Source organism: Haemaphysalis longicornis, unplaced genomic scaffold (genome assembly GCF_048455015.1).
Source record: "Haemaphysalis longicornis isolate Haplotype H1 unplaced genomic scaffold, Haemaphysalis longicornis Haplotype H1 scaffold_6, whole genome shotgun sequence".
NCBI lineage: Eukaryota > Metazoa > Arthropoda > Arachnida > Ixodida > Ixodidae > Haemaphysalis > Haemaphysalis longicornis.
This window is the reverse complement of record NW_027526407.1, coordinates 50,469,032-50,496,958: the sequence shown is the minus strand read 5'-3', so window position 1 is coordinate 50,496,958 and position 27,927 is coordinate 50,469,032. Positions and strand designations below refer to the sequence as shown.

Sequence of the window (27,927 nt, the reverse complement as noted above, 5' to 3'; positions counted from 1 at the left end):
AATATGCACCACGATTAGTTTGATATATCCAATAGTTCGATATAGCCGAACCCGCCTATAACGAACTTATCGTTGCAAAATCGCAATCCGCGGGAGCCCCCCATCCCCCTCCCTCTCCCCAACTCCACCATCCCCGCATGCAGAAACGAACACAGAAAAGTAGCCATTACCATACCCAACGTAATCTATTTATTGCAAATAAAGCTACCTTCTGCCTGAACTGCCTACTCTGCAAAGAAAAAATCGGTGATTTTTGTTTTCACTTTCGTTTTGGCGGCTTCAACTAGCGTAACGTAACATTCTCTACACGAAACATTGTTTGCACCAATTCGAGTCCGCGTCCTCCAAAATCTAAGAAGCATTGGCGGAGCACATCGACTGCCGAAAGCGCTTCATTATAAGCGTCGGACGGCTTTCACTCGCGACATCATAGGGAACGTGGGGGAGCTCTTCCCACAGTTCACTGATGCTGCAGTCTTGGTCCGGACTCACTGACTGCGCGGACTCTGTCGCGAGTCCCGCGCGTCGGAAACAGTTACGGAAAGTGTCGGGCGTCACGTCGCTCCGTGCGAGATGCAATGTCTCAGTCGCAACTCTTGATACATGGTCGCGGCCAATCCACATCTCAATCGCCGCTCCGAGACCATGCATTTCGACGACCATTCTAGGCGCGCAGAGTTCGATATATCGGATGTGAACTTCGTTATAAGGAATATGTTTCCCATGTATTTCCGTAACTGAATTATTTTTGTTCGATATATAGCATAATTCGCTCTATCCGGGTTCGTTATAACCAGGTTTGACTGTACCTCCACGAGAATGGTCACTATCAATTGGTGATCTTGGCAGTATTTTTTTCAGTACTAATGAGTGTTTTAGGTCGTACTGAGCATGACTGTAATTGCACAGTGCAAAGAACAGGGCCCTAAACCGAAAGGGAGATGTGCATGACAGCCTTTCAGGAAGCTTGATTGGTCACCTTGGTTACATACTATTGTCAGTATATACTAGGTTCCTTACTAAGTTCCATTGGGCCTGTGCAAAAAAGGGAGAAAGTGCAGAACTGAAAGGGTGAGGTGCATGAGAGACTTTCAGAAAGTTCGATTGATCACCATGGTTATACTATTGTCTGAATACTAGTGAGTGTTCTAGTTCATATTCAGTGCGACTGTTTGTGCAGTGAGAAGGATAGGGAAGCTCCCAACAGAAAGGGGAGGCGCACGACAGCTTTTTAATCTGCAAAAAACACGCTGGATGCCCGACGGACGGTCATTGGAGGGGTCAGTGCTCCATAGGTTCCATAGCGACGGCCACTGCTGGATCCGCCAGAGCTGGAGCTTCAGCCGGGGGCGCTGCGACAGCTGCTCCCGCTCCATCATCCGGAGGCGGCCGCTTGTCTTCCTCGCCTTCGATGGATGCCAGCTGTGGGATTGTCAAGGAGCCTCGACAGCCTTTTCACAGTGAGTGGCGCCACAGTGAATGACTACGACAGTAAATCCAATTCTAACAGACACAGCAGTGTTGATTCACGTGACCAGTTGTAATGAACAGATTGAACTTATCACCAAAATTTCTTGTGATATTGCATGCTGAATACAGAAACCTTTTGTGATTTCAACCTTACATATTTTGATTTTATCTTTTAACGTGACGCAAGATTACACGCCCATTCCGGTACAAAGTAGGGCTTGAGAATATCGAATTTTTGACTGCAAGTTAACCCCTTACTTGTTTTATTTTTCAGAAATTTCCTTACAAAAAGTGCTTAATTTTTGTTGCTGCTGATTTTGAATCATATTGTGCTAAAAAACAACTTTTCGATGGTCAAAGAAAATTTACGGTACATGCGAAGTCAAACACTGTACAGTTTATTTGCGAATATTGCATAGGAAACCAGCTACCTGGTGCTAACAAACTACAAAAAGAAAAATTAAAGCCAGTTCCTCCCCTGTTTCACCATATTTCAGAAAATTAAAGCTTAGAAGTCAATTTAATGACCTTTAACCCTTTAACTGCCACTACCGAAATAACTTGTGAAACCACCCCCGCGCACCCCCTGCTACTCTTGAGTATATGTACTTGTGTTGCTCTGTAAACGAACTGCCTGCCACTCCTGAGACAACTCGCGCAAAAAAAAAATTGTGTTCATGTCCCGCCATCTATGGAGAGGTCACCTAAACACATAGGACTTGTAAATTAAATTTTAGACAACAGATGGAGCGTACGTTTTTACACCCGCGTCGTTTCGTATCGGCAGAGTGCAGCAGCCATGGTGAGTCAGCGTGCCACGTGCGTTCGCGCTTTGACGGACGAAGAATTTCAAAAACTGCTGATGAATTCTTACTCAGATGAAAGTGATAACAATGAAGAAGCTCAGCTAAGTGACTCGTCGAGCGACGACAGTGAAGAACGCCACCGAAGAGTTCCACACCAAGGTTTTCTAAACCGCTGGACATCCTACCTACCGCTGGAAATCCTATTTTGTTAATTATTGTGGTAATTATATGTAATTAGTAAGCCTTTCTTATTTGAATAGGATAATCCTGAATAAATATCTTCACATGTCCTGTGGAGTATCATGGTGCCTTACTAGCATGAAATTTCCACTGAACCAACATGAAAAAATACCCGGAAAAAAGCCAGAAAAAAACCCGGGAGTGAAAGGGTTAACGATTCAGCATGCATGGCGGAAAAGCCATGGCAGACAGCTGCGCTCTCTCATTAAACCCTTTCCACTCCCTCCTCCTCTCCCACCGCATGGGGCGCTTTGACTAAATCGCTCACATCAGGCCCCAAAGAAAAGCTGAGTGAACGCGAATCATGTTCCCTAAACGTTTTGAATTCTCATCATCATCATCATCAATGAGTTGGTTTTCCTACAGTGCATTTCTGGTGGAACAGTCGCCATCAGTGAGGCTAAGAAATCTTTGATTTAATCTCTGTGCCTGGATGGCGTAATGTCGGCTTCATAATGAGAGGAACCTGGGTTTCATTCTGACCACGGGATACATTTTTTAAGTGCAGAGCCTTTAAGGGGCTCGCCTCGTCATCGTAGCTCGCTGTAAAGGTGGATGTCAAACGCCTGCCGAAATCAGGCAGCGCAGCGAGATAACAGACCCAAGTAGAGCCCGGCGTACCGTTGTAGGGCGTCCCGCAGAGGCTTCGAAAACCAAGCGGTTTAAGCAGTCATAACCATTCAAAACTTGGTGAACTGCTGGCACTTGTCATACACCTCCCCATTGTTTAGCGAAAAGAAAACCAAAAGTACATTTCAGGCAAAAAATACGTAATTAACCGGCAGTGCTTGTGCTCATTTACCGTATAAACCGGATTATAGGTCGAGTGGGAATATAGGTCGACCCCCTACCTTGAGGTGAGAAAAGTCGACAAAAAAATAATTCGGCACAGAAGTGCACACACAATGTCTATATTTATTTTCGACGCCCATCCGTCACTGCCCCTCACTATGCGTGCCGAAGTCACTCGTCCGAGCTCTCAGAGTCGTCCGATGATGACTGCTTCTCACTGTAATCTTTCTTGAAGTCAGGCGCGTTGCTGATGGAGCACTTCCTAAACACTCGTGCAACCATGTCATCGGGCAGCGACTGCCAAGACAAGGACACCCAGCTTGACACGGTCGCGAGGGATGGTCTTTGCAGCCAGCCCGTATGGGTCTTTTCCTTGTCGCCGGCTATCCACTCATTGTACAGTTCACGGCGCCGGTCCACGGATGGCCTCCGCTGTAACCGGGAGCGATCGTGAACGAAGTTCCCGGACGAAGTCCGCCACTTTGTTCTCCAACTCGGGGTGCACCGCTTGACGTCCACGGAACGATCTGTTCCGAGGGTTGCACGCACACAGCTTAGCTTTCTGGCTCCGCCAGTACCACACACTTTCCTCCGAAATGCCAAACTGGCGTTGCACCGCCATATTCCCATTCTGCTCGGCGACTCAAACGCCTTCAGTTTAAACGTCGCGGTGAAATGGCGACGACTGCCGCAACTCATCTCAGAACAGACACGTACAGAAATGTACGCACGCACACACAATACACGAGTAAAAGACGAAAAACTAGAGAAAAGCGGAAAGAAATAAAGGCCTGATAGTGCGAGAGAGCCGTCCGACACGAATGGCGATGGCGACGGACTTCGCTTGCACATTGTTGCCAGACAACAATTTACATTCTGCCAATGACCGCTCTATAAGACGAGGGGTGACTTTTGTACAGATTTTTTTGGAAAAAAAACTCGACCTATATACCGGTTTATACGGTAGTTAGGAATGCTCGTTGGGTTGGTTTTTTAGACGAAAAAAAAAGTGGCAGTGCGACGCCGGCACGTGGCGGAGGAAAAGCAAGCACAAAAAGAACAAAACTCCCGTTGGCGGTGCTGTTTCAGGCAGGGGGCGCGCAAGCACTGCTGAGGCGGGAAATTTAAATTGCATTGGGTGATAGGAGTGAGCGGATAACGGCGCTGCAGCCCATTAAGGTGAATCACTGCTCTGCATTTCCGACAGCGTTCACGTTGAGTGGAATGGTTTTAATTTTTAAATTAAGGCCCTAAAGGAAAGTGCAGTGGACAGGAATCACTGTTTTCCGAACATTTTTCATCACCATAGTGCCACGTGTGGTCCAGCAGGGTACCTTTGCTTGGCATGAGGGGCATCAACAGACACTCCGAGCACCTAAACAACTCCACTGTTAAAAGTCACAAATGCCTCATCATTCTTTGCTTGTGTAGTGTAATTAACCTTTGGCTATTTTGTGTGGAAGGCATCTAGCAAGTGTTGGAAATTTCCAATCGGGGAATTACACAGAGCGGCTGACTAGCGCTCCTGATGTTTGCTTCAGAGATGCCCCCATTATCAGCACAACTGCTCCAATCAGCATCATCGTTGTCTTCTTCACTTCCAGACACAAGATAAACATCAGTGTACTTATCACCTTCATCAGAACAAGAAGCCAAGGATTAAAAACTTCTTTTTTTTTGGTCAACAGGACAGCTAAGCCAGTTTTGCCACCACCGGATGCCATTTTTATCACTCGAAAAGCACATTCCTGCCGCAGGAGAGACAAAGGAAAAGAGTGTGGCAAAATTGTGGGGGAAGCGCGGTTCGCCGTGGTGGCGTGAGCCAGCACTCTCCTAAAGTGCGCGGTGGGGGAGGGGAGGGGGCAGTAGGCTGTGCCCGCACGAGGAGCTGGATGGCGTGACGCTTGGCGAAAATGTGAGGGGGGCGTGCGTGTGTCTATGATGTGCGTTCACTTAAGATGCACTTTGTGGTCCCTTCCTGAGACGTACTTCGCGCCGCCGACGCAGAGGCTCATGAACCCACGAGTGCTACCTCAGTGCACTGCTGCTGCTCCCAAATATCGCATTAGGGAGTATCGTAATCGCCAGCCTTTTTTTTTTTTTTTCAATACCGCTGCTCTGCCTTTATTTGACAATGTAATCTCTGTTGCGCTGCTAGTTTTTCGCCACACACTTGAGATAAACACGTCTGCACTAGCACTCCCAGTGCTACAACCACAAGCTCTGCCCATGCAAATCGTTAAAAGAAAACTATTATCATCGGCGAAGTGGAGAGGTTGAAAATGCTAGGCCAAGTGGTGTGAGGGAAAGTGGCGAGGAGGCAAGGAGCCCACAAGCAAGCGTGGGGACTGCGCGCCTCCACAAAAAAAACGCTTCCCAGTCGGAATTGAACCTGGGTCTCTTGCATTATGAAACCGCGTCTATCCGATTGCGCTGACATCGCATCCGGTGCGCTCAGCATTTTCAACAAAGCCAGCGCGGGTGTTGGCTTTGCACTTTGGCGGTTTGGATTTTGGACTTTAGGAGGGTGGATTGTGGACACTGATTTAACTGGGTTTGAACGAAGAAAACTTTGCTTTTTGGCCATCTTTCTCTTAAAATTTAAGAAAGAGGCAGACCTAAGAAAAGTCAAGTTAAAGCTAGCGAAGAACACCAGTTCCGCTGTAAGTTCAGCTAACAACAGTGTCAGTACCCAAAATTCCCGGGGAAAGCCTTTAACGGGACTGGGGTTAGGAGGAAAAAATACCTTTAGTCGTACTCCTAGTATCAATTAGATAACTGATTTCCCCGTTTCTCCAGAACGAAATCAAAAGCGGACCAATTCCTGATCTGTTACCGTCAAAATTTTTGAACGACGACGGTAGCTTTGTTGTCCCTGGTGCTCCGCTTACTAACTTAAAAATTTCAGTCCTGTATTTCTGGTGCATTTACTGCGAAGGGCAAATTTTACACTATCTGAAATGCAGCCCCACGGTCACGTTGAAAAGCTGTACAGCCTCCTCCCAAAACTTCACTAGGATTGAGATTTGACCCCGCGAGGCCACTGCCTGTCACTTTGCCAACTAAGCTAACCAGGACGCTAGCCGTTTGTAGCGCAAGAACAAATTATTCAGCAACTCAAAGTGAGAGAGAAATGTTTTGACGTGGCTGGTGTGCACCTGTTCCCCTCACGTGCCGTCAGGTTCCCCTGTCATGTCATTTTATATCAGCGATGCCCGAACTGGGCTTACTTTTATTCCGTGGTATTAACACACTTGGCTTCTGCTATAGAGGCCTGGGCTCCATTTCCATATGAACTCAAAATGTTTTACAGCAGCAAACGAAGCTGGAGGTCTGGAGGTCGAGGTAGCGTTCCTTCCCCTGGGATCCGCCGTCAGTGTGGGGGACCGACCGAACAGCCTCGCAGAATCTGGCTATACTGTGCCTCACCCCCAAACACTTAGCCTAGACTAGCAAGAACATTGCAAAACCTAACAAAACTTAGCGAAGCATAGCAAAAAAACCTAGGAAAAACTTGGCAAAATAGCAAAATTACTCCCACCTCCCCTCGCGGGAACCCCTGTGTAGATGCGACGCATAGGGGGTTCCGTTGTTGTTCCCGTTAGGTTGATTCTCCCATCGCGTGAAACGTGCTGTGAACCCCCTGCCGCGGCTATGACGCAACGTGGCGCGGCTATGACGCAACACAATCCAACACAATCCACTTTAATCCAATCAAATCGAATCCAATCCAACGCCCCTCGCGAGAGAGTGTTCGCTATCGGAGAGGAGAGGGGGTGAGCGGCGGAGAGCGCTGCTCGCGCGGTGAGGTGAATGGCGGAGGGGTGTGGACGGACAACGACAACGCCGTATGGAGGGACAAGGCGAGTGAATGAGATGCCGTCGCATCTAAAACTTGAAGACACTAGGGCGACTCCCAGCTCTGCTGTTTCTCCAGCCTTGCACCACTAGTGCAAGCTGTGCCATTCATTTGTTTTTTTCATTGTTGTACCGGACAACTACAACAACCACAGTGATGGCTTTTCACACAATGGGGCGCTTAAAGGGACACTGAAGTGAATTTGTCAAGCTCCTGTTTTTGCCTGCACTGCGTAGACTGGCTCAAATTAGCTCACTTTTCATCGTTTATACGGTTGACAAATCGGTAATTATTTTACAAAGCGCGAAAGAAGAAAAACTACCATGCGCGGTTTGCGGCGGCCGCACCAACTAAGCTGTGACGTTGGGAGGAGGGGGCACCGTGATTGGACGATGCCCAAGGTTAGCAATCGAACAAGTTTTGGTTTCGGTTTCGGTTCTGTAAAACAACATGTTCAACATCCGATGGCGTCGTTGGATAGGCATTCTCAATATTCCAGTAATCGTATTACCGCGCTTCTTCCATGTTGTCGGCTGTAAAATGCATAAGATAAGCCTCCCAGGACGGCTTGGAATCGTAGCATTCACTAGCCGAGGCCTACGCAGTGCATGAACGCCCTCCGCGTCCCCGCAGACGCACAAATGCATGCGCTTTTCCCCCATATTTGGAGCTTGCCTCACTCATGCCTGTATCGTAAAAAGCGTGTTCGCACCAGGCCAAGGGTCTGTTGATTCTGGCCTGTGCCCACTGCCCGCAAGCAGTCGGTGCTTATAGCAACAGCACGCCAACGAGAACTCGCTAGCGCGCCAGTGCCAGGCTGCGCGAGTTCTGCGGACTAGTTCGTGAAGCAGTGAACGTTGCGGCCCAAAAAAAGGTTAACTCAGTATAGAAAACATCGGCGAAAAACGAAAAAGTTACATTTAAAAAAAAAAAAAAAAAAAGATTGTACCCGCGGGGATTCGAACTTGTGACGGGAAAAACACTTGCGATGATAAACCTAACGCTCCAAGCCACACGGCCACGGGCGAAAGCGCTGCAAACAATAGAAATATAATGTATGTAATGTATAACTAGTTTACACTTTTATTTCGTTTTAGTATTTCACGCAGCTTAGGTGGCTATTTGTTGTAGTGCGCTCGTGCAGTAAGCGTCCCCGAGTTTCCACAATAGCTCACGACTAGCAATTGCATTTCTTAGACGGAAAAGCGTTCGCAGATGCGTAGTCGTGCTGCTGACCGCTCTGCTTGTTCGCCCAGCGCAAAAAAGTGCTTCCCGCACCCTAGTTTACGCTGTACGGTAAAAATATCAGTTGATTTTATTTCCTTAGTACCTATATTGACTTCGCTGACTCTTCTACCCCTTCAAGAGGCCTTATATTTTCCTTCTGGCGTACCAGTCAGCGAAGCGTCGCATGTGCGCTTGTGCAGCGCTTGTGTGAAGCGACCTTGACTTGGAGCTAGATACAGAGTACAAACTAACGAAGTAAAGAAAAGCACATTCTTCCATTCACAAACGTGTTGTGGCTTAGTTTCAACTGATCGAGCGAATTGCCATGACCCGTCGGCGGCCGGCGGACTAAACGTTGGGCCGACTGACTTGGTCGCGGAAGGTCGGCGAGCCGTGCAGTAGCGCAGCCAATTGCCAGCTCCTCTCCTGCTGACGTCACACGAAAACGCCAAAGAAAATGGGCGAGAGTGCAGAGAGGAGGACAGCATTTTCGAATTGATTTTTCTACTAAATAAATTCGCGTAAACGCGCTCAGAGTGGTCGAAACAGGGCCTAGGGACTCCGGACTACAATTTGCGCTCGTAATCCTGCATTGTTTACAAATCACTTCAGTGTCCCTTTAAGGTTGCCCCCTTGGAAAGGAAATAAAGAAACAAGTATAACGTCGTTGTGGCACTACTGCACTGTCTCCCTGAACAATGGTATCGCTCGAGATGGCGCAGCAGCCAGCACCCATTTCCTTTTCCAACTATACACAAGACCTGTGTTGTGGCAGGGGACCAAAAGAAGGATACGTAGGGGGCGACGTGGTCGTCATCGTAAATGGTGAAGTCTTGGCCCTTGCCCACGATGGCGATGGAGACGTTCTTGGTGGACAGCTCCACCTCGTTCGGCAGGCAGTCACGCAGAGCCCGCAGGCCGTGCTTCACCAGCTCCTCCAGATCACCTGCACAGAACGAGGGCAGTCGTATAAGTATCTAAGTTATATGAGGATATAAGTCGCACAAGTACTTTGATCCAACTGCAACGAAGACAAGTGGTGAAAGTACCAGCTCCTGCGGCACACCTCTGCTGCGACGATAAGTGAAACCAGCGTAAACAGAGTGAGCACCACCATCAGTGCCGGTGCCAGTGTGAAAGATGAAGTGTCATACCAACTGGAGTGAGAAAAGAATGGCTGCTGAGCTCGGCACCATCTTGGTTTTCAATTTCAGCTTCTCACAATTTCTCTCTGAAAAGTAAATATCGCCTAGATAACATTGAACACCTGGAAGCATTCACGGTCTTCACCATCGGTGATCCTGTCAATGAGTATCAATGTAGTAAGGCCTTTCCCGTAGACTTCCAACCGCTCCCAACAACTTTGGCCTGAAGTTTGCTTACCACATCGATCCACCAAGCTCTCCATTCCTCCCTGCTTCCAATTCCATCCCCCGATAGACATGTTTACATTATTATGGGGAAACTGGCTGAACAGTCAAACACACAGAGAGCCCTCCAGTGTTCCATGTTTTCTGACCTCCTTTGCATCACCTGGCTCACCGAGCTTCCCCTTTTAACAGTGGAGCTGTTTAAACTAGAGCTCTGTCCGCGTGGATCGTCAACAGGAAAGTCCGCACAGAAGAAAAAAACGCTTCCACTGGTCGAAATTGAACCTGGATCCCTCGCATTATCAAGCCAAAGTCTATCCAATTGCACTATAATTGCATTTAGGGCACACAACATTTTCTTTGGGTTCTAGAGTGGGCGTTGGCTTCGAACTTTGGTAGAGCTGAAGTGGACTTTGGCTTTGGACTTCGGCAGTTTGGATTTTGGAAACTGGTTTGTGGACTTTGATTTGACTCAGCTTGCACAGAGAAAGCCCTTTAACTGTCTTTCTATTAAGAAAGGGGCAGACCTAAAAGAAGCCAAGTTGAAGCCAGTGAAGACCACAAGCTCCACTGTTTCCTCAGTGTTTGCATCTCAATTGCGAAGGTGGCCGAATTTTTCCCCCTTATCCGACCCAGGATGTCTTCTACACCTTGCCCTGAAGCGTTACTCCTGTCATTCTTCCCAGAGTGTACTGGGTTGACCGAACTTTCTCATTCTCCTCAAGGTGCCTGGTATGTCAGTGGCTGACTGAGCACCTTGAAGAGAGAGGGAAAAGAAAAGACCTCACTATAAACCATAATTGGGCTGGTAATCAAATAACGCAGCGTCCATCCGCACGGAGTGTGTGTATGCTATAAAGAGCAGAGTCCTGAATGCCTTTGTCATGCCGCAAAGCTGAACAGTGGGACTTCATTAGTCAGGAGGAGATTAAGCGACGAAGCAATCATGACAGCTCCAATTACAAAAGCTTGACAGCACTTGCAGGTTTGTTTCCGTTCTTAAATGGGTGAGTGACTTCTTTTTCTGCCACCGAAAACGACTGCCATATATGATGGCTGCAGTATGGGTGCTACAGGGTCAGAAAATTTAACAAGGGGCTCGCCAACACACGTCTTTCAATTCTCTGCATGACAGCTTTGTGTGTCATTCTTGAGGACGGAAATCTTCCAAGCTAAGCATCCTTAAGAATTTCCTCCACTCAAGAAGGAGCAATGCGATCTAACCTGCCTTGGCTGCACAGCTTATATCGCAGGAAAAATTCTTTTCACCACTGACAACGTGGCATTGTTCCCATGTTTAGTGGTATGAAGAAAAACACAAAGGTGTCATGTGAACCTTCGGTCATATGCAAGTAATATGTCAATGGAGGCCCTACACGTCTACTCCTGCAATAGTTGAGCATGGCAGTTGAGCAAGCGTGTCAAAAATCCTGTTTCCGTTGCAAAAATGAAAACAAAACTGATTTTGAAAGGCCATTTTCTGATCTAACTCCGAAACAGCTTTACTTGTTCGAGCAACGCCTGGAACGCTATGACAAGGCACTCCCAAAGTATCGATCAAATTGATCGATTTTGAATAGGCCCGGTAGCAAAAGAGTTAATTATGATCACACGTATGAGACCACAACTATATGAAGGGATTTCCTGCCCCACCTATAAACAGGTTTCAAGCACACGACGACGTATTGCAGGGTCACATGACCAAATGCCATGCTGCTGTCAATTGTGCCTTTTCTTTATTTTACTTACGGCTAATGGGGAGGCTCATGGATATGCAAAAAAATAATAGAAAAAAAGAAGGAAACAGAATACGCAGTTTCGAGTAACTGCGTCCCGAAGATGCCACAAGCATGAATGATGTTATCTCTTACATGTCGAACACAAGTGTTTTACGCTAATCCTGTTGCTGTTACAACAGACTGCAGCATGAAAAAAAATTAATGAGAAAATGAAATGGAGAGAAGGATCAGCAGGTGAAGCTTGAAGGCCACACCAGCGCAATGTAAACGATGCTTTGGACTATTTACCCGCAAATACTGCACACACGAAGCTAGTACTCTTTTCTGATGCATGCACAAGCCTTTACGCCTGCTAGAATTAATTTGTTGTGTTTTAACATGCCTGGCAGCTTAAGCAGGCATTTCTCCATTAAGCATTTTCTAATAAGCTTCCTTCAAGCCTGCACGATCGCCCGGTCAACAGCCATTGCATGGCACAAGCAATTGCTAATGCACAGCCAACTTGCAGACTAGAAACGGATGCTGAGCTGTAAAATTCTCACTCTATGGTTCCACGCTCAACAGAAAAAAAAAAAAAAAAAATTGGGTTGCTTTCAATTTCTCCGTGCCTAACTTTATTTTGGTAGCTTATGTCAGGAACTGAATTTTCTTTACATTCTTTCCAAATGTACCTGCCGCACACATCCAACGAGCTGTGTCGATCAAGGCGATGAATTAACACAGATATCAAATCAGCTAGCATAGAGGTATATTCGCTACATGGACTTTCTTGCACTATTCACAAGAAAAAAAAAAAAAGCACACTGGTCGGAGCACGAAGTATCCTGGGATGGAGCTCCTGCTTTTCGAATGATTACTGTTGAAAAGCCATACATTTTGTTTTTTCTAAGGCAAGAGTTCATGCTTCCGTAAAATTATGCAAAGCGCACTGACTGAGAAACAGTCGCACGATTGTGCAGCAAGGTCTTGTTTGTGTCACCCACTCACTCAGCTGCAACAGCACTCTTGCCCGACTGTAATGGCTGCTCTCTTTTTGATTTCTGTCTCGAAACCATCACTTTTTCTTCACTGTTTGCATCATGCTTGTAAACAATTCAGGCATTACATTTTGTAGTTTGTAGTCTTTTGAAGTCACAACTACACTTATGCACCTTTCCCCGAAATCGATATTTCCCCAGCGTTTCGCCTCTAATGGCCGCAGATAAGGAACCGCAGTTTTGCTTTTGTTGACATTTTCAAAAAACCCCACGCTAACTAGCCGGCAAGCACATGCAGTACCACTTGTGCCCACCCTCCCAAAGAGATACTGTAGCGACTACTCCGCAAGAAGTTCTTTAAGGGGGGACACTGGTCTCGAGGACATTTTTGTGATTTTTTAAGCTATGTGCTTGAGATTTACACATTTAGTGCATTTTAACATTCCGAGCCCAAATATGAACTCAGTTTTCAACTAAGGGGTATATGCATAGAGCTGTGCAACATGTTATGCCCCCCCCCCCCCCCCCCCCCCCCCCCATTTCGGGCAATTTTTTCATTGTCTACCTATGAAATACTCAAAAAGATTTTATCCCTTTGTGCTCTAGAAGGACCAGGGAGCACAACTATACCACAGAAGCAATTTTTGCATTGCTTCTACAAACGCTGTAAAACTTCATAAATATCAGGTAATCAAATGCCAATGTTTTTGCAAAACAAATTCTATACTTTTGTGGTTTTATTCCACTTATCAGATCATAAACTTTTGAATGAAGAAAAAATGATACAATTCGAGCGAGTACATTCCAAGATATTGTACCCGACAGCTGACCTTGCGGGGAAAAAATTGGTTCTGTGTACGAAGTTTGGAAACGTAGGCAAAAATGGTCATTTAGGCGACTTCAAAGGGAGACAGCTTTGTGAATACTTATGATACAGCTACGACATTTTGCAGGTACATTCTCTGGGACCTGTAGACTGCAAGTAAAATTAATACAGAAAATTGATTTTTTGGCAACTTTTCGAACCTCAAGACTAGTGTACCCCCTTAAAATATACCAGAAAGGGCTGCATCACTTCATCGCAAACGATCTGGCAGCTGACCACCGCCCCTCCTCCTCCCCATCAGAGCAGCAAGAGGTGCGGTACGTACAGCTCTTGAACTTGTCCAGGTGCTTCTCCAGGTAAGTGCGGGCCGATTGCGAGCGTGCCCCGATGGCCATCGCCTTGCAGTCAAAGTAGTTGGCCGAGGAGCAGGTCTGGTAGATGTGCGCCCCCATGTCCTGCAGAGAGAGACCACCGGACAACGCAAATTATTATTCTTCATTCTTCAAATTTTGGGATTGTTTACGTTGAAGCTACGCCTAGGCTTTGAGGTGAGCCGTAGTAGAGGACTCCGAATTTATTTTCACCCCCTGAGGATCTTTAACGTGTGACGAAACCTCAACGCATGTGTTTTCGTTTCTCGCCTTTAGATACAGTTAAGAGACATGTACCAGGGAACAGTTTCTGTCTCTTACATGAGTGGTCCCTTATAAGCAGGGTACCACGTTTTCGCTAACTGATGAACCCCTAGTTCAATGTGGGTGCCGTACGGCTAAGATAAGCTCAAAAGAACACTGCAGCATGTTGCGAAAAGTTTATTATAACTCATGTTTTGCCCCACCAATTTATGAAGGGGTTTGGAATATTTGTTTTTGCTTCACAACTGTATTTACACTGCTTTTTACAACAACTTCTTCAAGCTTTCTCTCCTTTCACTGTTTGCAGAAGATGAATCATAGATGTCGAGTTCTCAAGCCTGACTCACCAGAGCGCACAGCTTGTTCCACTGTGTGCTCTGGCTATGCATCACGCTTGCAGGGCTCAACATCTGCGGTGCTTCTTGATTGGGAGCTATGTTATTGCGAGAGCCTGCATGCTTTAGCAACTTGTGTACGCTGCATTTCCATTGCCGGGGCTTTTCATCATTGTTTCGTAGCTGACTGAACCACTCTGTGTTTGCTGAAGTTATAATGAATAGTGACTATGGGCGTCTGTCATCCCCTTTGATTTCACAGCGGATGCAACTGCAGTTAGTGACTGGTGGCACCACATCTAAGGTTAAACTGTCTGTTACAAGCGAAATTGTTGACCAAAAATCAAGGATAACTTGTCCTTTATAACCAACCATCTTCTATATCCATTGTCTGCTATAAAAGAGGCCAATCCAATGGGAAAGATAGGGCGGCCATCCCTGTGGGTGAATAGTGTCTCTTATACCCGAGTGTCTCTTACATCCATGCCTTTTATAACAAGGTTCAACTGCATATATATATATACAGAAAAAACAAGGCAGCGATTGGGATCAAACCCACATGTTTAAGCTTAAAAACAAAACATTAAGACACTGCACCACCGTGGCTGCTTGGACGACATTAACCAGCAGCCTAGGGTGTTGGTGACTGGCCAGAAGCGGAAAAGCCCTCAATAAACAAGCTGAGAGATAAGGGCATGACCACCCGATTGAAAGAGCCTCGGTGAACGAATTTGTGAGGTATATCCTGTTGATAAACACTTCAAAAGCTAGCAGTAAGTTTAACCAACAACTTGTACAGCCACTTGGTAGTTTTGACACTTGCAGTTTTAATGGAGGAACACATGTGGCCAGCAGGAATATTTCCTATACTAGCGCTTTACTGTGTCTGCCGAGTGCGCACACTTGCCAAGTTAGAGCTTGACAAAGCAGATCGACTGCTGCTTGGTAACTTCACCCTTTCACCACTGCCACAATGGCGCACTCCGATCTGCCTAAGCTTCAGAAACTAAACTATTTTCAGATACGTAGTAAACTACATTAGTTCACAAAATCAAGAGTCGTTGCAATCACTGCTACAGCAAACAAACACAAAAATGGTAACTGACAGATATTAATATGCGTAAGCCATATTTCACTTCTGTGGGCAACAGTTCAAGCAGTCCCCTCGCTGCTGTACTGACTGATAGAAGGATTATTTCAAATGTCCCTTTTTACGCCTTTTGTACCATGCCCAGTAAACATTGATAGCCCAGATGAAGAAATTTAGAGGCTGGCTTTCAATCACCTGAGGTGAGGCATCATTTACAATTGCATGCTAAAAAAACTACTGAAATCACTATTTTTGTGTGATGGCTGCTTTTTCCTCATGGGAGCAAGTTTTGTATCAATGACAAAAACAACGGGACATGGATTAAATGAAAGATGGCCATGTAATCACTGCTTGGGCTCACAATAGGCCACAAATCGCGTGATTACCTTTCGTATAGGAGGGATTTCTTTGATGATCCCAACAGCAATGATTCTGGTAATGACACATAATCCACAGAAACAAATAATCTAGTGCTTATACAACTTAAGAATACATCACTGCAGTTTACAATGCCCCCAGGTTACATACTGAAGCCCCATTCATGCATCACAGGGCAATTGCTTCCCTAAATTCCTACTACAACAACAAAATTTTCCGCAATGTAATAAAACACAATTCATACCGTATTTACTCGCATAATCCTCGCACTTTTTTTTCGGAAAAGTCAATGCGAAGTCAGGGGTGCGAGAATTATGCGGGGAAAAAAAAATCCGGTGCACAGTGTTGCCAATCTGCCTCCTGCCAATCCCGCTAAATGTAGCGGTCGTTTTTTGTACATGTAAGCTCAGTGTTGCCAACAGCAGCTATTTCTTTTTATTTTATTATTTGCAACGTAAACAGTCTCCCGCCGATCAGCGATCATGAAATTGCCGCCTTTGCTTTCTGGCGCGCGCCCTATCTCGTCGCCGTCACGTGCGTGCCCTACCCCAGTAACGCACGTTGAAGTCGGTGACGCCGAAGTGCCTCCCTGCGGCGCGGTTGCCGTGTTCGATCGCGTACTCTATCGCTTTCAATTTGAAAGCGGCACCAAGCACAAAACAAAAAGATCAAAAAGTTCTCAAAATGGCTGCGAGCTATCCACCGTTGACGCGAGTGACTCACTGACTGCTGCTGCTCAACGACGGGACCACGACGACGACACGACAGCGGGCTGCGCGAACGCCGTCTAGTTGCGCGCACGCGAAACCGGCTGAAGAACAGTGTGAGCAGCGTGTTAGGGCGCCTGTTAGGGAGTAGCCATGCAGGTTATTAGGGCGCCTGGATGGCCTTGAATACACAGCGCTCTCCGCCGAACGGAGAGGCGGCGGGGGAGGGCGCGCGTTGGAGAGCGCGCGCACCATGCGGGTTTCGCGAGCAGGCAACTTTCGCCGCTGCAAAGTGGGGGGTGCGAGGATTATGCGAGGAACCAAAAAATCCAAGTTTTGGTGGCTAACATTAGGGGTGCGAGGATTACGCGAGTGCGAGGATTACGCGAGTAAATACGGTAATAAACAAAAAAAAAATGTGTTTACCACTTGTTTGTAGAAAAGCAACAACTGCTTCGTACAAGACGTGGCAAAGTTAACCGCAGCTCACGTCATCGCACCCAAATCCCCTGTCGACTACTGTAGACTGATAACACCCTAGTAAATTTATGAATTAATTCACTCAGTCACTTACCTCAAATGACTGATAATTACCCCTCTCATTATTACACAACGTAACACATGCAGTGCAGCCCGCTTACACAAAGGCAATGATTCATGATGTCGGAATCGTGAAAACCCATGATCCCGGCATGGTGTTTGTTACTGGAAGGACTTTCACGGCTAGCAGACAATGCACCTGAGGTGCTCTGGCAAGACGCCAGGGCTATTCGATGACGACGACAACGGGGTTTGGTTGGGCCCCATGAGACGGCATCACCGCTCTGGCGCACACGTGAGACAGAGACTGGCTCCAACTTGCCTCTTCTCTTCCATAGTAGGCTGTAGGTTTGGGTGAGTTGGTAATCCATGCTGTACCTCAATTGCACAAAAAAGGGGACGAAGGCTGAAGCGAAACGACACGACACACAGCGCTGTGTCGTGTCATCTCGCTTCAGCCTTCGCCCCCTTCTTAGCGCAATTGAGGTACAGCATGGAATGAAGTACAGTGAAACCACACAACACAGAGCGCAACACGCACAGAGCACTCTGTGTAGTGTCGCCTCGCTTCAGCCTTCGTCCCCTTTTTTTTGCGCAATTGAAGTACAGCACCTTCCCTTCCAGCCTGGACAGACTACCGTCTACCGGTAGTGCCGCAGTGGAACAATTCCAGCCGCTTGAGCCCGTACCTCCACTGCCCACCACAAGGTGGGGTGGAGGCCACAGCCACTTACGTCGTATCCAGCCACGAGCAGTCCCACTCCGTACGGGCGGCGGTCGTAACGCTGCGTGCACACCTGCATTTCTGTAAGCACGGTCAAGGAATGTCCGAGTACGTGGCAGTGAGCACACGTGCCTTTCTGCCCCAAACTGTAAAAGCCACAAGTGATGTCACCCCTGGCAACACATCTAAGGGAGCAATTTGCACCAGCCGATCACTTGCACGCAACGAGTTCCGCTGAGGTCGGACAGGGTTCGCACAGGCTTCAAAAGCGAAAATTCAAGGGTTTTCAAAGACTTTCAAGGACCAGAAAACACATTTTCAAGGTCCCCATCTAATGTTTTATCCGAGATTATCTATAGCTTTTCAACGCAATGCAACAGTTTTTATTGCACAATACCTAAGCACAATATTGCACATTAAGATAGCCACTAACAGGTGCATGAATGTTCCCCCAGCTTTATTTTTTATTTCATGGTTGGTATTTAGAGATTTTTTTTTCACGTTTTGCTCAGGCTGTTTGATTTCAAAACTTCGTTAATGTTGCCTGCATGTCCTGCTTTGTCAGCAAGAGTATCAGTTGAAACTGAATCAGCAAGTGTTGCTCTAAGGCAGGACGAACTATGTACACGTCCACCATTTGCACGTAAAAGCAAACACAGATGGAGCTTATGAGGCACAGCAAACATGCAATGAGCAAACGTCCACAGACTTGGAAGATGCAAGATAGAGAACAAAAACTGGCTTTCACTGGATTATATTGTGACATGGATTGGATTGAGAAAAACCTGCTCCCAATGTTGCCTCGTAATAATGAAAATCCACAAAACTTTTTGAAATTTCAAGCAATACACTGAAGCTTGATTGCTACAATGTTTCTTTAGATTTGTTAACACCTAAAATCCATGACAAACGCTTTAAATTCTTGTGAAAAGACAGGGCCATTGATTCTCTCCATAAAAATCAAGGATATTCAAGGACCATTTAAAAATTCTAGGACTTTCCAGGCCTTGAAATTGACACTTCTGAATTCAAGGGTTTTCAAGGACCTGTGCGAACCCTGTTGGAACAAGATACACAGTCACTCACCAAAATGTTGGCTCATACAAATAGTTCGTGCCCAAAATAATTGAACTTAAAATCCTTGCGATGCACAGTGGCAGTCACCTTTTCCAGTGAAATGGCTCCCAGCAAGTGAGGCGCTCCACTATAGTGTCACGAGTGAGGACTAGAGGGGCTTTGCATTCAAAGAAGACATTTTCTATGGTGTCTTCGATGCTTACAGGTAGCCCTGAAGACTTGAAAGCCAAACTTAGAAGCAAAAATCTGGCACCAAGAGTGGTGTGTGGGCAAAGTTTGGTGTCGTGATTGTCGGGGCAACACCAGACCCCTATTGCAGCCCGTGCGATGCACATCACAAAAGTGCTTCCACACAAACACCCAAATCCTTGGTTTAACATTCTGTTCTGGAGCAGTTTGGCACAGGAAAATGGTTTTTTATCAAAAATGTGCAATAGCTGTCTCACACCTGCAATGTTTACGTCGGCCATTTATGAGTGTTGGTGTGGAATATTTTTTTATAAAAATATAAGTAACTGTAATGGTATTTCATGTTATAGTTACTGTGTAATAAAGTAACAGAGTTAGAGTTACAAATTCCTCTAACTTAAATGTAACTATAGTTCATCTCACAACCTAGCTGCAGCACTGTGGAGGCTACATTGTTATTAATAGTGCGCCCACTGAGGGTGCCTAATCCGCCGTGAAGGGGGTCCTGAAAGGACACTCCCTTCTCCCCTCTCGGCAAGTGGCACCCCACGGCCCCGGCGCCTTTTGTCGCTTCCTTCGCGGTGAGTTAGGCGCCCTGAGGGGGACAACAATGTAGCCTCCACAGTGCTGCAGCTAGGTTGTGAGATGAACTATAGTTACAGTTACAAGTTCCTATGACTTAAATGTAACTAGTTACTGGTAACGAGTTCCTAGTAACTAGTTACTGCCTAAGACTGCTGAAGAGCTACTAAAAACAGCTTGTGAAAATCTGGCGTACACTCCAAGGCAGTGCAACTCATCGCTAACATAGCCAGTATTCTTCAACGCAATCTTTGTGGTCTTCATGCACTGACACCACAGTAATTCTTTGCCATGGAGTTTTGCTTACACATTAACAGGTATCCCAACACTAAGGCAGAAAGTAACGCAACAAAATGTTCAAGCAAAAGAAAACACCGCCTTTGGAACGCACTACAGTGAGAAAGTTGACAAAGGCTTACAAGGAACACAGGAAGTGCTTTTCCTGTGTTACTTCCGAGTCTCTGTCAACCTTTGCGCTGTAATATGTTCCACTGCAGAGTCCTAACTTGCCCAACAACATAACCTCCTGCAACACTGCCTTTGTGTATTGATATACAATGCTTCTCCAACAGGTCTTCATAGGGCATAGCCCCCAACTAGGCAGCAAAACAATGATACCACTAAAAAATTAGAGCCCTGTTTTTGAGATAAAGTTGGTTAAAATGCAAAGCTCTCTCCCATGCTACAACAGTCAAAATCCAAACAGCTTCGACCACGGCAGAACGGCACAATCGGATAGACGCTGGCTTCATAACGCGAGAGACCCAGGTTCGACTCCAGCCACAGGAAGCATTTTTTTCTTTCGAGGCACTTGATGTGTCTTTGTGGAAACCCATCCCCATCATGTGACCTCTCATTGTGTAAAGTTGGCTTTCTGGCAGTGAGTCTTCCCGCACGGTTGCCATCAGTGACGCAAAGAAAGACTACCACCTTTAAAAGTGCCCATGCAATTTCTGGAAGGTCACAATGCAGACAAAAAGGAGGGCTGCTTCAAGGAAAGCAGCTAGCAAGTACAACAACAGCAATAAAACAGTTTGTCAGCCAAAGTAATGTCCTCACGATTGATTGATTGTGGGGTTTAATGCACCGACGCTACACAGGCGATGAGGCGCGCCGTAGTGGAGGGCTCCGGATTTATTTTGACCACCTGGGGATCTTTAACGTGACCCAAAGTCTCGAACACACGAGTGTTTTTGCTTTTCACTCCATCAGAAAAGCGGCTGCCACGACCAAATTTAGCCCACACCCTTGGGCTTAGCTGCGCAACGCCTTAGCCACTAAGCCACTGCGGTGGGTTAATGTCCTCATGAGTAGCTGAGTTTATGCCAACACCTTCATACCACTGTCACAAAGAATGCAACAAGTCTACTACAACATAGTTGTATTTTTAAAGTGTGCTGACTCGTTCCTCCCCTGCTCTCCTCTCTGCGTGCACAATAAGGAAAAAAAAAAGGACTGTCCAGAAAAGGTTACTTAGTGTGCCCATCTGAGACTGAAAAGCTAACAAAGTGGCTGTGAGTAGTTAAAACTCTCGTTCTGAACACAGTTAAAGAAAAAAGAAACTGCCAGTTTAAAACACACCCCTTAAAAAAGCGTGAGTGAAGAACATTAAATTGTGCCTAGGACCTAGGGTTACAGTGACTTTGCGACCTCTTTCTGTATATCCTAACTATATACTGAACCTTCTGTTTACAATGAAATCTTTGGCTCTCTGATTCTCCCCAGTGTCTTCATCAAACTGCAGCCTGTAAAAAAAATCTTGGGAAGGAAGAAGACTGGAGGTTTTAGGCACCAAAAGCCATGGCAAAAAAACCGGCAAAAAAACCGGGGCCATGGGGCCCACCACGGAGAAGGGCTATAAATTAATTTACACCAACTTGGGATCTTTAACAGTTGCCAAAGCCAAGTGTTTTCTGCCTCCCCCAGAATAAATGGCCACAGCAGCATGAAATCGAGCCTGCACTCTTGTATTCAGCCTTGGAAACTGGGCCACCACAGTAGGCCCAAACTCCATTTCCCACTCAGCTTTCTCCCTCGCATGTGCACACACATAATGCAACTTTAAAGGGGCCATGCAGAAAAAACACAACATCGGTTCATTCAAAAGATTGCCTCGTTAGAATCACACTGGCACCATTCTTAACGTAAACTTCACTCAAATAAGCTACATAATTAGGAAAAAAGGGAATGGCCAGGCGACTGACTAGCTTATTTCCCGCAACAGAACCTATGATGTCATATGCCCAGCTGTGTGGTTGGCTGAGGCCAACAAAAGCAAATTAGGCGGGGCTTATTAGCTTGCCGAGCAAGCTATTTGCACTTAAATATAATGCATATTCATGTCACAGCAGCAAGAATGGTGGGGAATGGAAGTTACGGAGATACACCTACACATAGAAGTACCGATGCGCACTGCTGCTGGTACTGGGCGCACTATGCTTATTTTAGCTGCACAGCAGTCCACTGGTTTGGAGTTATCTTACATGACACTGGCCAATTGCTGTAAGCGATGTTGTCTTGCGTGACCCTGTTTGTCGAGCAGACCCCATGTTTCATGAAATGATTACACTCTACTGTAACAAAAACGAGCCAGGTGCAAATACAGTCAAAAACAAACCAACGGCGGCCAACAGTCCGTGGCTGAGTATGGTAGCGCCATCTGGGACAACTGATGGAAAGCAAGGCTGCAGAGCCAAATGACGCTGTGGAAGTTCATTTGAATAAGTGCACTTATGACTTCACTGCTGACGTCACAGAAACACACGATTTAGTGGGAGAATCAAAATGTTAAACTAAATTGATTAATTTCTCAGCGAGCACTGCATCGTTTGCTACTGGACAAACACTTGGGGCACTATAAAACACTGCACCTTTCGAATGAACCAAACTCGTGCTTTGCCTGCACGTCCCCCCCTTTAAGCGCACACCAGAAGAAGGATACTGTTGCCCAGCAGGGTGACGAGGCGGCTGATGGGCAGCGGGGTGTCGTGCGCATAGCGGTTGTTGAGGCACTCGGTGCGCATGAACTTGCTCAGGAGGCGGGCGTCGGCCGTGAGGCCCGCGATGGAGACACCGCAGTGGTTGTCGATGGGGATGATCTTCTTCTGGTGGGCTGACAGCTCGGAGGAGGCCCGCTTGAGCGCCAGCAGCACCGCGAAGGTGTCGCTCTTGAGCCCGATGGTGGCCGAGCCCTGCTTGACCGCCTCCATGGCATACTCCACCTGGTGCAGGCGCCCCTGGGGGCTCCACACCGTCACGTCGTTGTCGTACTGGTTCCGGTACTGCGAGGGGAGGGAGGGGGGCTCAACCGGTTAAAACAAATTTTTAAGTTACAACCAATCGTTATGGAGTGCATGTCCTCTAGCTTCCATAAAAGCCGGCGTTTTATATACTGCAGTAACCACAATGAATTTCTAAAACTGGCAGCAATTATTTCAATTCGGCAATAAACTTTCTAGAACCTGAAAGGTGGCGCCACGCAGTGTCTAAACGTCACACTACCATACACATACAAACAACTCCATCAGTTTCAATACGTGATTTGATACCCGCGTAAAGGAATAGGAAAGACTGCACACTATTATTGTTTTAGCTGGGCACAAGTCCTTAAATGCTTGTTTTCACATCACGTACAGTTAAAGGTATGTTGGCGCACGGCTCACTGTCATGGCTGCATATGTCAGTGTCATTTTGGCAGCATATGTAAGGCCAGTAGATATAAAAATTCTGCTTTCAAACGTTCTTAGCCCCTATCACGAAAAACCAATTAGGTTCAAGTGATGCTCTTTCATTTGGGACAGAGAGCATATATTCCCCAGACATTAGTTGGCCATCCTTTCTTTAAGGAAGCCATGAAGAGAAAATACAACTTCGTGTAATTTCAAAGAACTAGGACTCAGTATCTCACTCAGCTCCATTACAGCCCCAAAAGATGGTTTTTTAACGAAAAAAAAAGAAGCAAGAAGTATTTAAAAACTTTCAAATTTTGCGCCACAGTGACGTGCTATGAACAAGAGTGACGTCACACGGGCCAACAATAAAGCATAATTTTCAGTGCGTTAAGTGCACGTTAGCATTCAAGTGATGCGGTCAAATGGAACTAGAGGCCCCATTACAGATGTCCAGTCATATGTCGTCGCGACAGGCCAGTTAGGCGGCTGCCAATAGCACAAACAAGGTTCCGTGACGTCATAGAAAAGTTGCGGGAAATTGGCTAGGGGGTCGCGACTGCTTCACACGTTTTCCTTAATATCTCCGCTATTTGTTCGAAGATTGCGATGATATTGGTATCATTGTTATCGGGACTAAGCAGTCTTTCTAATAAACCCAACTTGTATTTTGTCTTCATGGCTCCTTTAACGCACCAAGCTACACGTGGGCAGTGACGCACAGTAGTGGAGGGCTACTAGGGATTAATTTTGACCACCTAGGGACCTTCAATGTGCACCGAAATCCCGGCACACGGACATTTTCACTTTGCGTCGCAGTCAGAAAAGCAGTCGCCCCGGCTGGAATCGAACCCACGCCCTTGGGCTTAGCAGTACAATGCCTTAGCTACTGAGCTGCCACAGCAACAAGCCCAGGCCAAATTCTGAGCTGCGCCGGAAGCTTTCCAGCGCAGTTTATTTCTCATGCGGTCTTGTGTGATTGGCTCTGCGTGCAGCTATCCATGACTTTTTTGTGTGCGCACCAAATCAGGTGAGATTACAAGCCAGCCGCGACGATTTCAGCACAACCTCAGAACACAGGCCCGGTTCGCCAGAGTGTTCAACGTTGGTGCTTCCACCAGGCAAAACGGACCCTGGGCCCACATTTCTACACTCACTCTTTTTGTTAGACGAAGTCGTGGGTTCAGCCTGCAACACCAAGCCGCAGGGTTAATAAGCGTTGCCAAACCTCCCCCTATTCCGGCAATCCAGTGACCTGCAGTTGAGCCTACAACACTTGTGTTCAATCTATTGGCCCACTGCCTCCTCCACTCACAAAGATGAGGCAGTACCCAGAAATGGACCCGCCACGGTGGCTAAGGCGTGCTGCTGAGCACAAGGATGTGGGTTCGATTCCCGGTCGTGGCAGTCACTTTTATGATGGAGGCGAAAAAGCAAGAATGCCTGTGTGTTCGAGATTTCGGCGCACGTTAAAGATCCCCAGGTGGTTGAAATTAATCCGGAGCCCTCCACAACGGCCCACCTCGTCGCCTGCGTTGCGTCGGCCTGTTAAACCCTACAACCAATCAATCAATAGTGGGAAATGGGAGCTCGCGCACTGAAGCAGGAAAGGTGCTGTGCCGAAGCTGGCCGTAACAATAATAGTTTTCTTCCGCCTTTAGTTTTGCTTTTCAGTCCTCGCTGCTCAACATACCAGCGGTACCATTATGGAGGAGGTGCTAGGCTTTGTTCACGCTTTTCCCCATGGAATGCGTATGACATGGACGACACCACACATACGAGTAGAACAGCAACAGGGCAAGTGGCCAGTAACAAAACACAGAACCCAGTTTACATTACAAAACGTTGACTGGAAGAATGGCGAAGCACACTTGTTAGAATGAGAAAAGGCAACGACGAACAAAACTCTTGAGGCTAGGACGCCAGGGTGATTATACACACCTAGTAGTAGTAGTAGTTGTAGTAGTAGTAAGGGACGTAGCCAGAGAGAGGGTTTGGGGGTTTTTCTTCCAGGCGGGATGTAAGCGAGGCATGGTGTTCCTTTCAGCAAACACCTCCCTTCCGATAACCCATAATCCCCTCCGAAAAAAATTTCTGCTTACGGCCCTGGTGGTGGTGGTGGTGGTGGTGGTAGTAGCAGTAGTAGAGAACACTATCTTTCTGAAAAATTGGTGCCCCCCCTTGTTCTGCTCCGTTCGCTTCCTAACTGTCAAAACTGTTTCCATTCACTGGCTAGACAGAACCACTGTTAATTATTTATCATTTCTTGGTTTGGCTGGACCTTCGCCCAGGCGCATTCCTAGCTTTCGTAGTCCGTTGCATTCCGTAGTCCGTTGCTAGAGTTACATCTGGTAACCTCCAATAATTAATAGCGGTTAATCGTGAACAGTGACTCTAGGTAGTCCGTGAGAGGTAGCCGTTTGGCCGACTAAATAAAAATCCCTGCTCCCACCACGAGTTGTGAAACGGCCTTGACAGTGATCAAAGCAGGGGGGGAGGTTTGGAGTCCCAAGCCTCCTGCCGCCGTTCCCTCGTTAACAATTTAGAAGAGGTCGCGGGTCTGCACCACGAGCACATTTGATGCGGGATTTGCGAGCAAATAGAAACGGCGACAAGCTGTATTGTCTGAACCACTTCAGGCAGTAAGGCGTCTGGTCCGGAGTACTCGCGAGCTTTCTTGCTAATTGCTAATCTAATACAACGCTCTCTTCAGTTGTGAGTCGCGGGCACCGTACGACTGACTGCTCAACTAAGTGGGCCCGTACAGTAACATCGCTAAACCGACGGCGCTGCGCGACAGCGAAAGGTAACAGGAGAACGTCACAATTTTTCGCCGGCATTTTCCGCCCTGGATCCGTCTTTCATTTGAGACGCCTACAATGCAAAACTGACAAATCATGCTCGCTAGCGCTTACTTGAGCGGCACGTCTGTGAGCTCGAATCAATATGGCACGAGAGGCATCGTTTTATACAGCATGAATAGCTTGAAACACGGGCCAAAGGGATCGTACTCCGGTTTCCCGAACTTTTTTACCGTGATGGGTAAACACAACGTCTCACTGCCACCGCATACCTCCGAGTTCAATGCAAACATTTCCGAAGCTGAGACAAAAAGCATAATACAGCTGAAAGCAGAAACTTCTAAAGCTTGACACCCGCGGTTTGATGCCGAAATCAGAAGCTAAATTACTTACCATGGCGCGCTAAAATCAGGACAGAAAGCCAGGAGCAACCGTGACTCGCCGGATCTGAAGAAGCGCGAGGAAAAAATGCTGAGCTAATTTGACGTCCAAGGATTGGATTGAATTGGGCTACTTTTGGATCTTTTTGGCAATTCACACGTTTATACGAAAACCATGAAATTAAAATAGAAATAAAAATATGTTATTTTTTGTAACGAGTGTTGTTAAAAACTACAAAAATAATTTTTAGCATAAATAGTGATTTTTTTTTTAAATTTTTGTTGGTGGTAGTGATGGCTGCAGTTTTGACCTCGAAGAGGTGTTTAGTAAAGTTTCGTGCATGAAACTATGAAAGTCTGGGTTCTTTTCTAAGCTTTACGCTACCGCTACTATCGTCAAAAAGCCCTACATCATGGAGGAAAGAAAAGCTTAGGAGAGGCCCTGACGTCACACCCAGCGCAGCCGGAAACGCCATTTCTGTAAGTCGAATGGCGGACCATTGGCCCTCCATGCCATTGGTAGAGTGAACTAATTCTAGTTCACTCTACCATTGGCGGACTCTTTTTGCCTCTCTCTCTCGGTGCACCTTCTCCGCCTCCTCCGTCCTGTATCGCCTCTCTTGTCGTCTGCATCTGCCAGCGCCGAGCCGGCGGAAATCAGCTGATAGGCAAATAGAAGGCCGTTTTGCAGCGCGTGACCGTGAACCTAAACGCGCGGTTACACCTTGGTTACACTGTTACACGTCTTCAGTGTGGCCGCAGCAGGTTTGCGAAGCGGCTCGCTCTAACAATGCCGCAATGCTCGGTGCCTGGCTGCAAGTCGCGATCGGTACCCAAGGAATTAGGCGTCACTTTCCACCGGTTAGTGCATCATTCCGCTGACAAGTATTGCAGTACATTGGTGTGCATTCATCCTTTGTTTGCAATCGCCGCCGTTTATAGGTTCCCAAGCGATGGAGAACGCCGCAAACAGTGGGCGAACGCCGTGCGGCCCAAGTTTGCGTTGCAGTTTCACTGGCAATCCCAGAGATGACCAGTCAATTAAACGGCCGTTCTATATATATAGGTAAGCGTACTTCATGCAGATTTCACGCTAAAAAATTGTGGAATGTTTTTACCGTTGTTCGCGTGCCTTCGATAGAATTTTTTGCGAAGGAGGAGGAGGAGGCAAAACGTTTTATTGAGTAAAAAAAAAATGACAGGGTGGGTGGCGTCAATAAACTTTTTTTCGCCAAGTTTCAACTTGTCTCAGTGTCAATAAATTCAAGGTGATATCAGTTGAAAACGTTCATACACTAACCTCGCAGTATGAAGCGTTGAAAAGCGAAATCCAGAGCGAGACCACAAAAAGATCCAGATTCCAGATCCAGCACTCTTCCAGTCAACAGACGGACATCTACTAAGGTAATAGGACGATGGAATTATATCAACTGGAAATCTACCTTGTAACAGTTGCAAAAGCACTGCCGCGCATTGCCGGCCTAGCAAACTATATATTGCAGAGGCGATAACCAA

The 27,927-nt window shown here is 46.8% G+C and overlaps 1 protein-coding gene across 1 annotated transcript; it reads right to left on the bottom strand.

Annotated features, from left to right (window-relative positions):
• Positions 1-1,206: 1,206 nt before the first annotated feature.
• Prosalpha6 (Proteasome alpha6 subunit) lies at positions 1,207-26,558 on the bottom strand. Its single transcript, XM_077674275.1, has 6 exons — positions 26,426-26,558; positions 22,505-22,844; positions 17,726-17,796; positions 13,632-13,761; positions 9,189-9,340; positions 1,207-1,422 (listed from the first exon to the last, which is right to left on the bottom strand). The coding sequence occupies exons 1-6, from the start codon at positions 26,426-26,428 to the stop codon at positions 1,282-1,284; spliced, it is 837 nt and encodes a 278-aa protein (XP_077530401.1). The 5' UTR covers positions 26,429-26,558; the 3' UTR covers positions 1,207-1,281.
• Between the last annotated feature and the right edge of the window lie 1,369 nt (positions 26,559-27,927).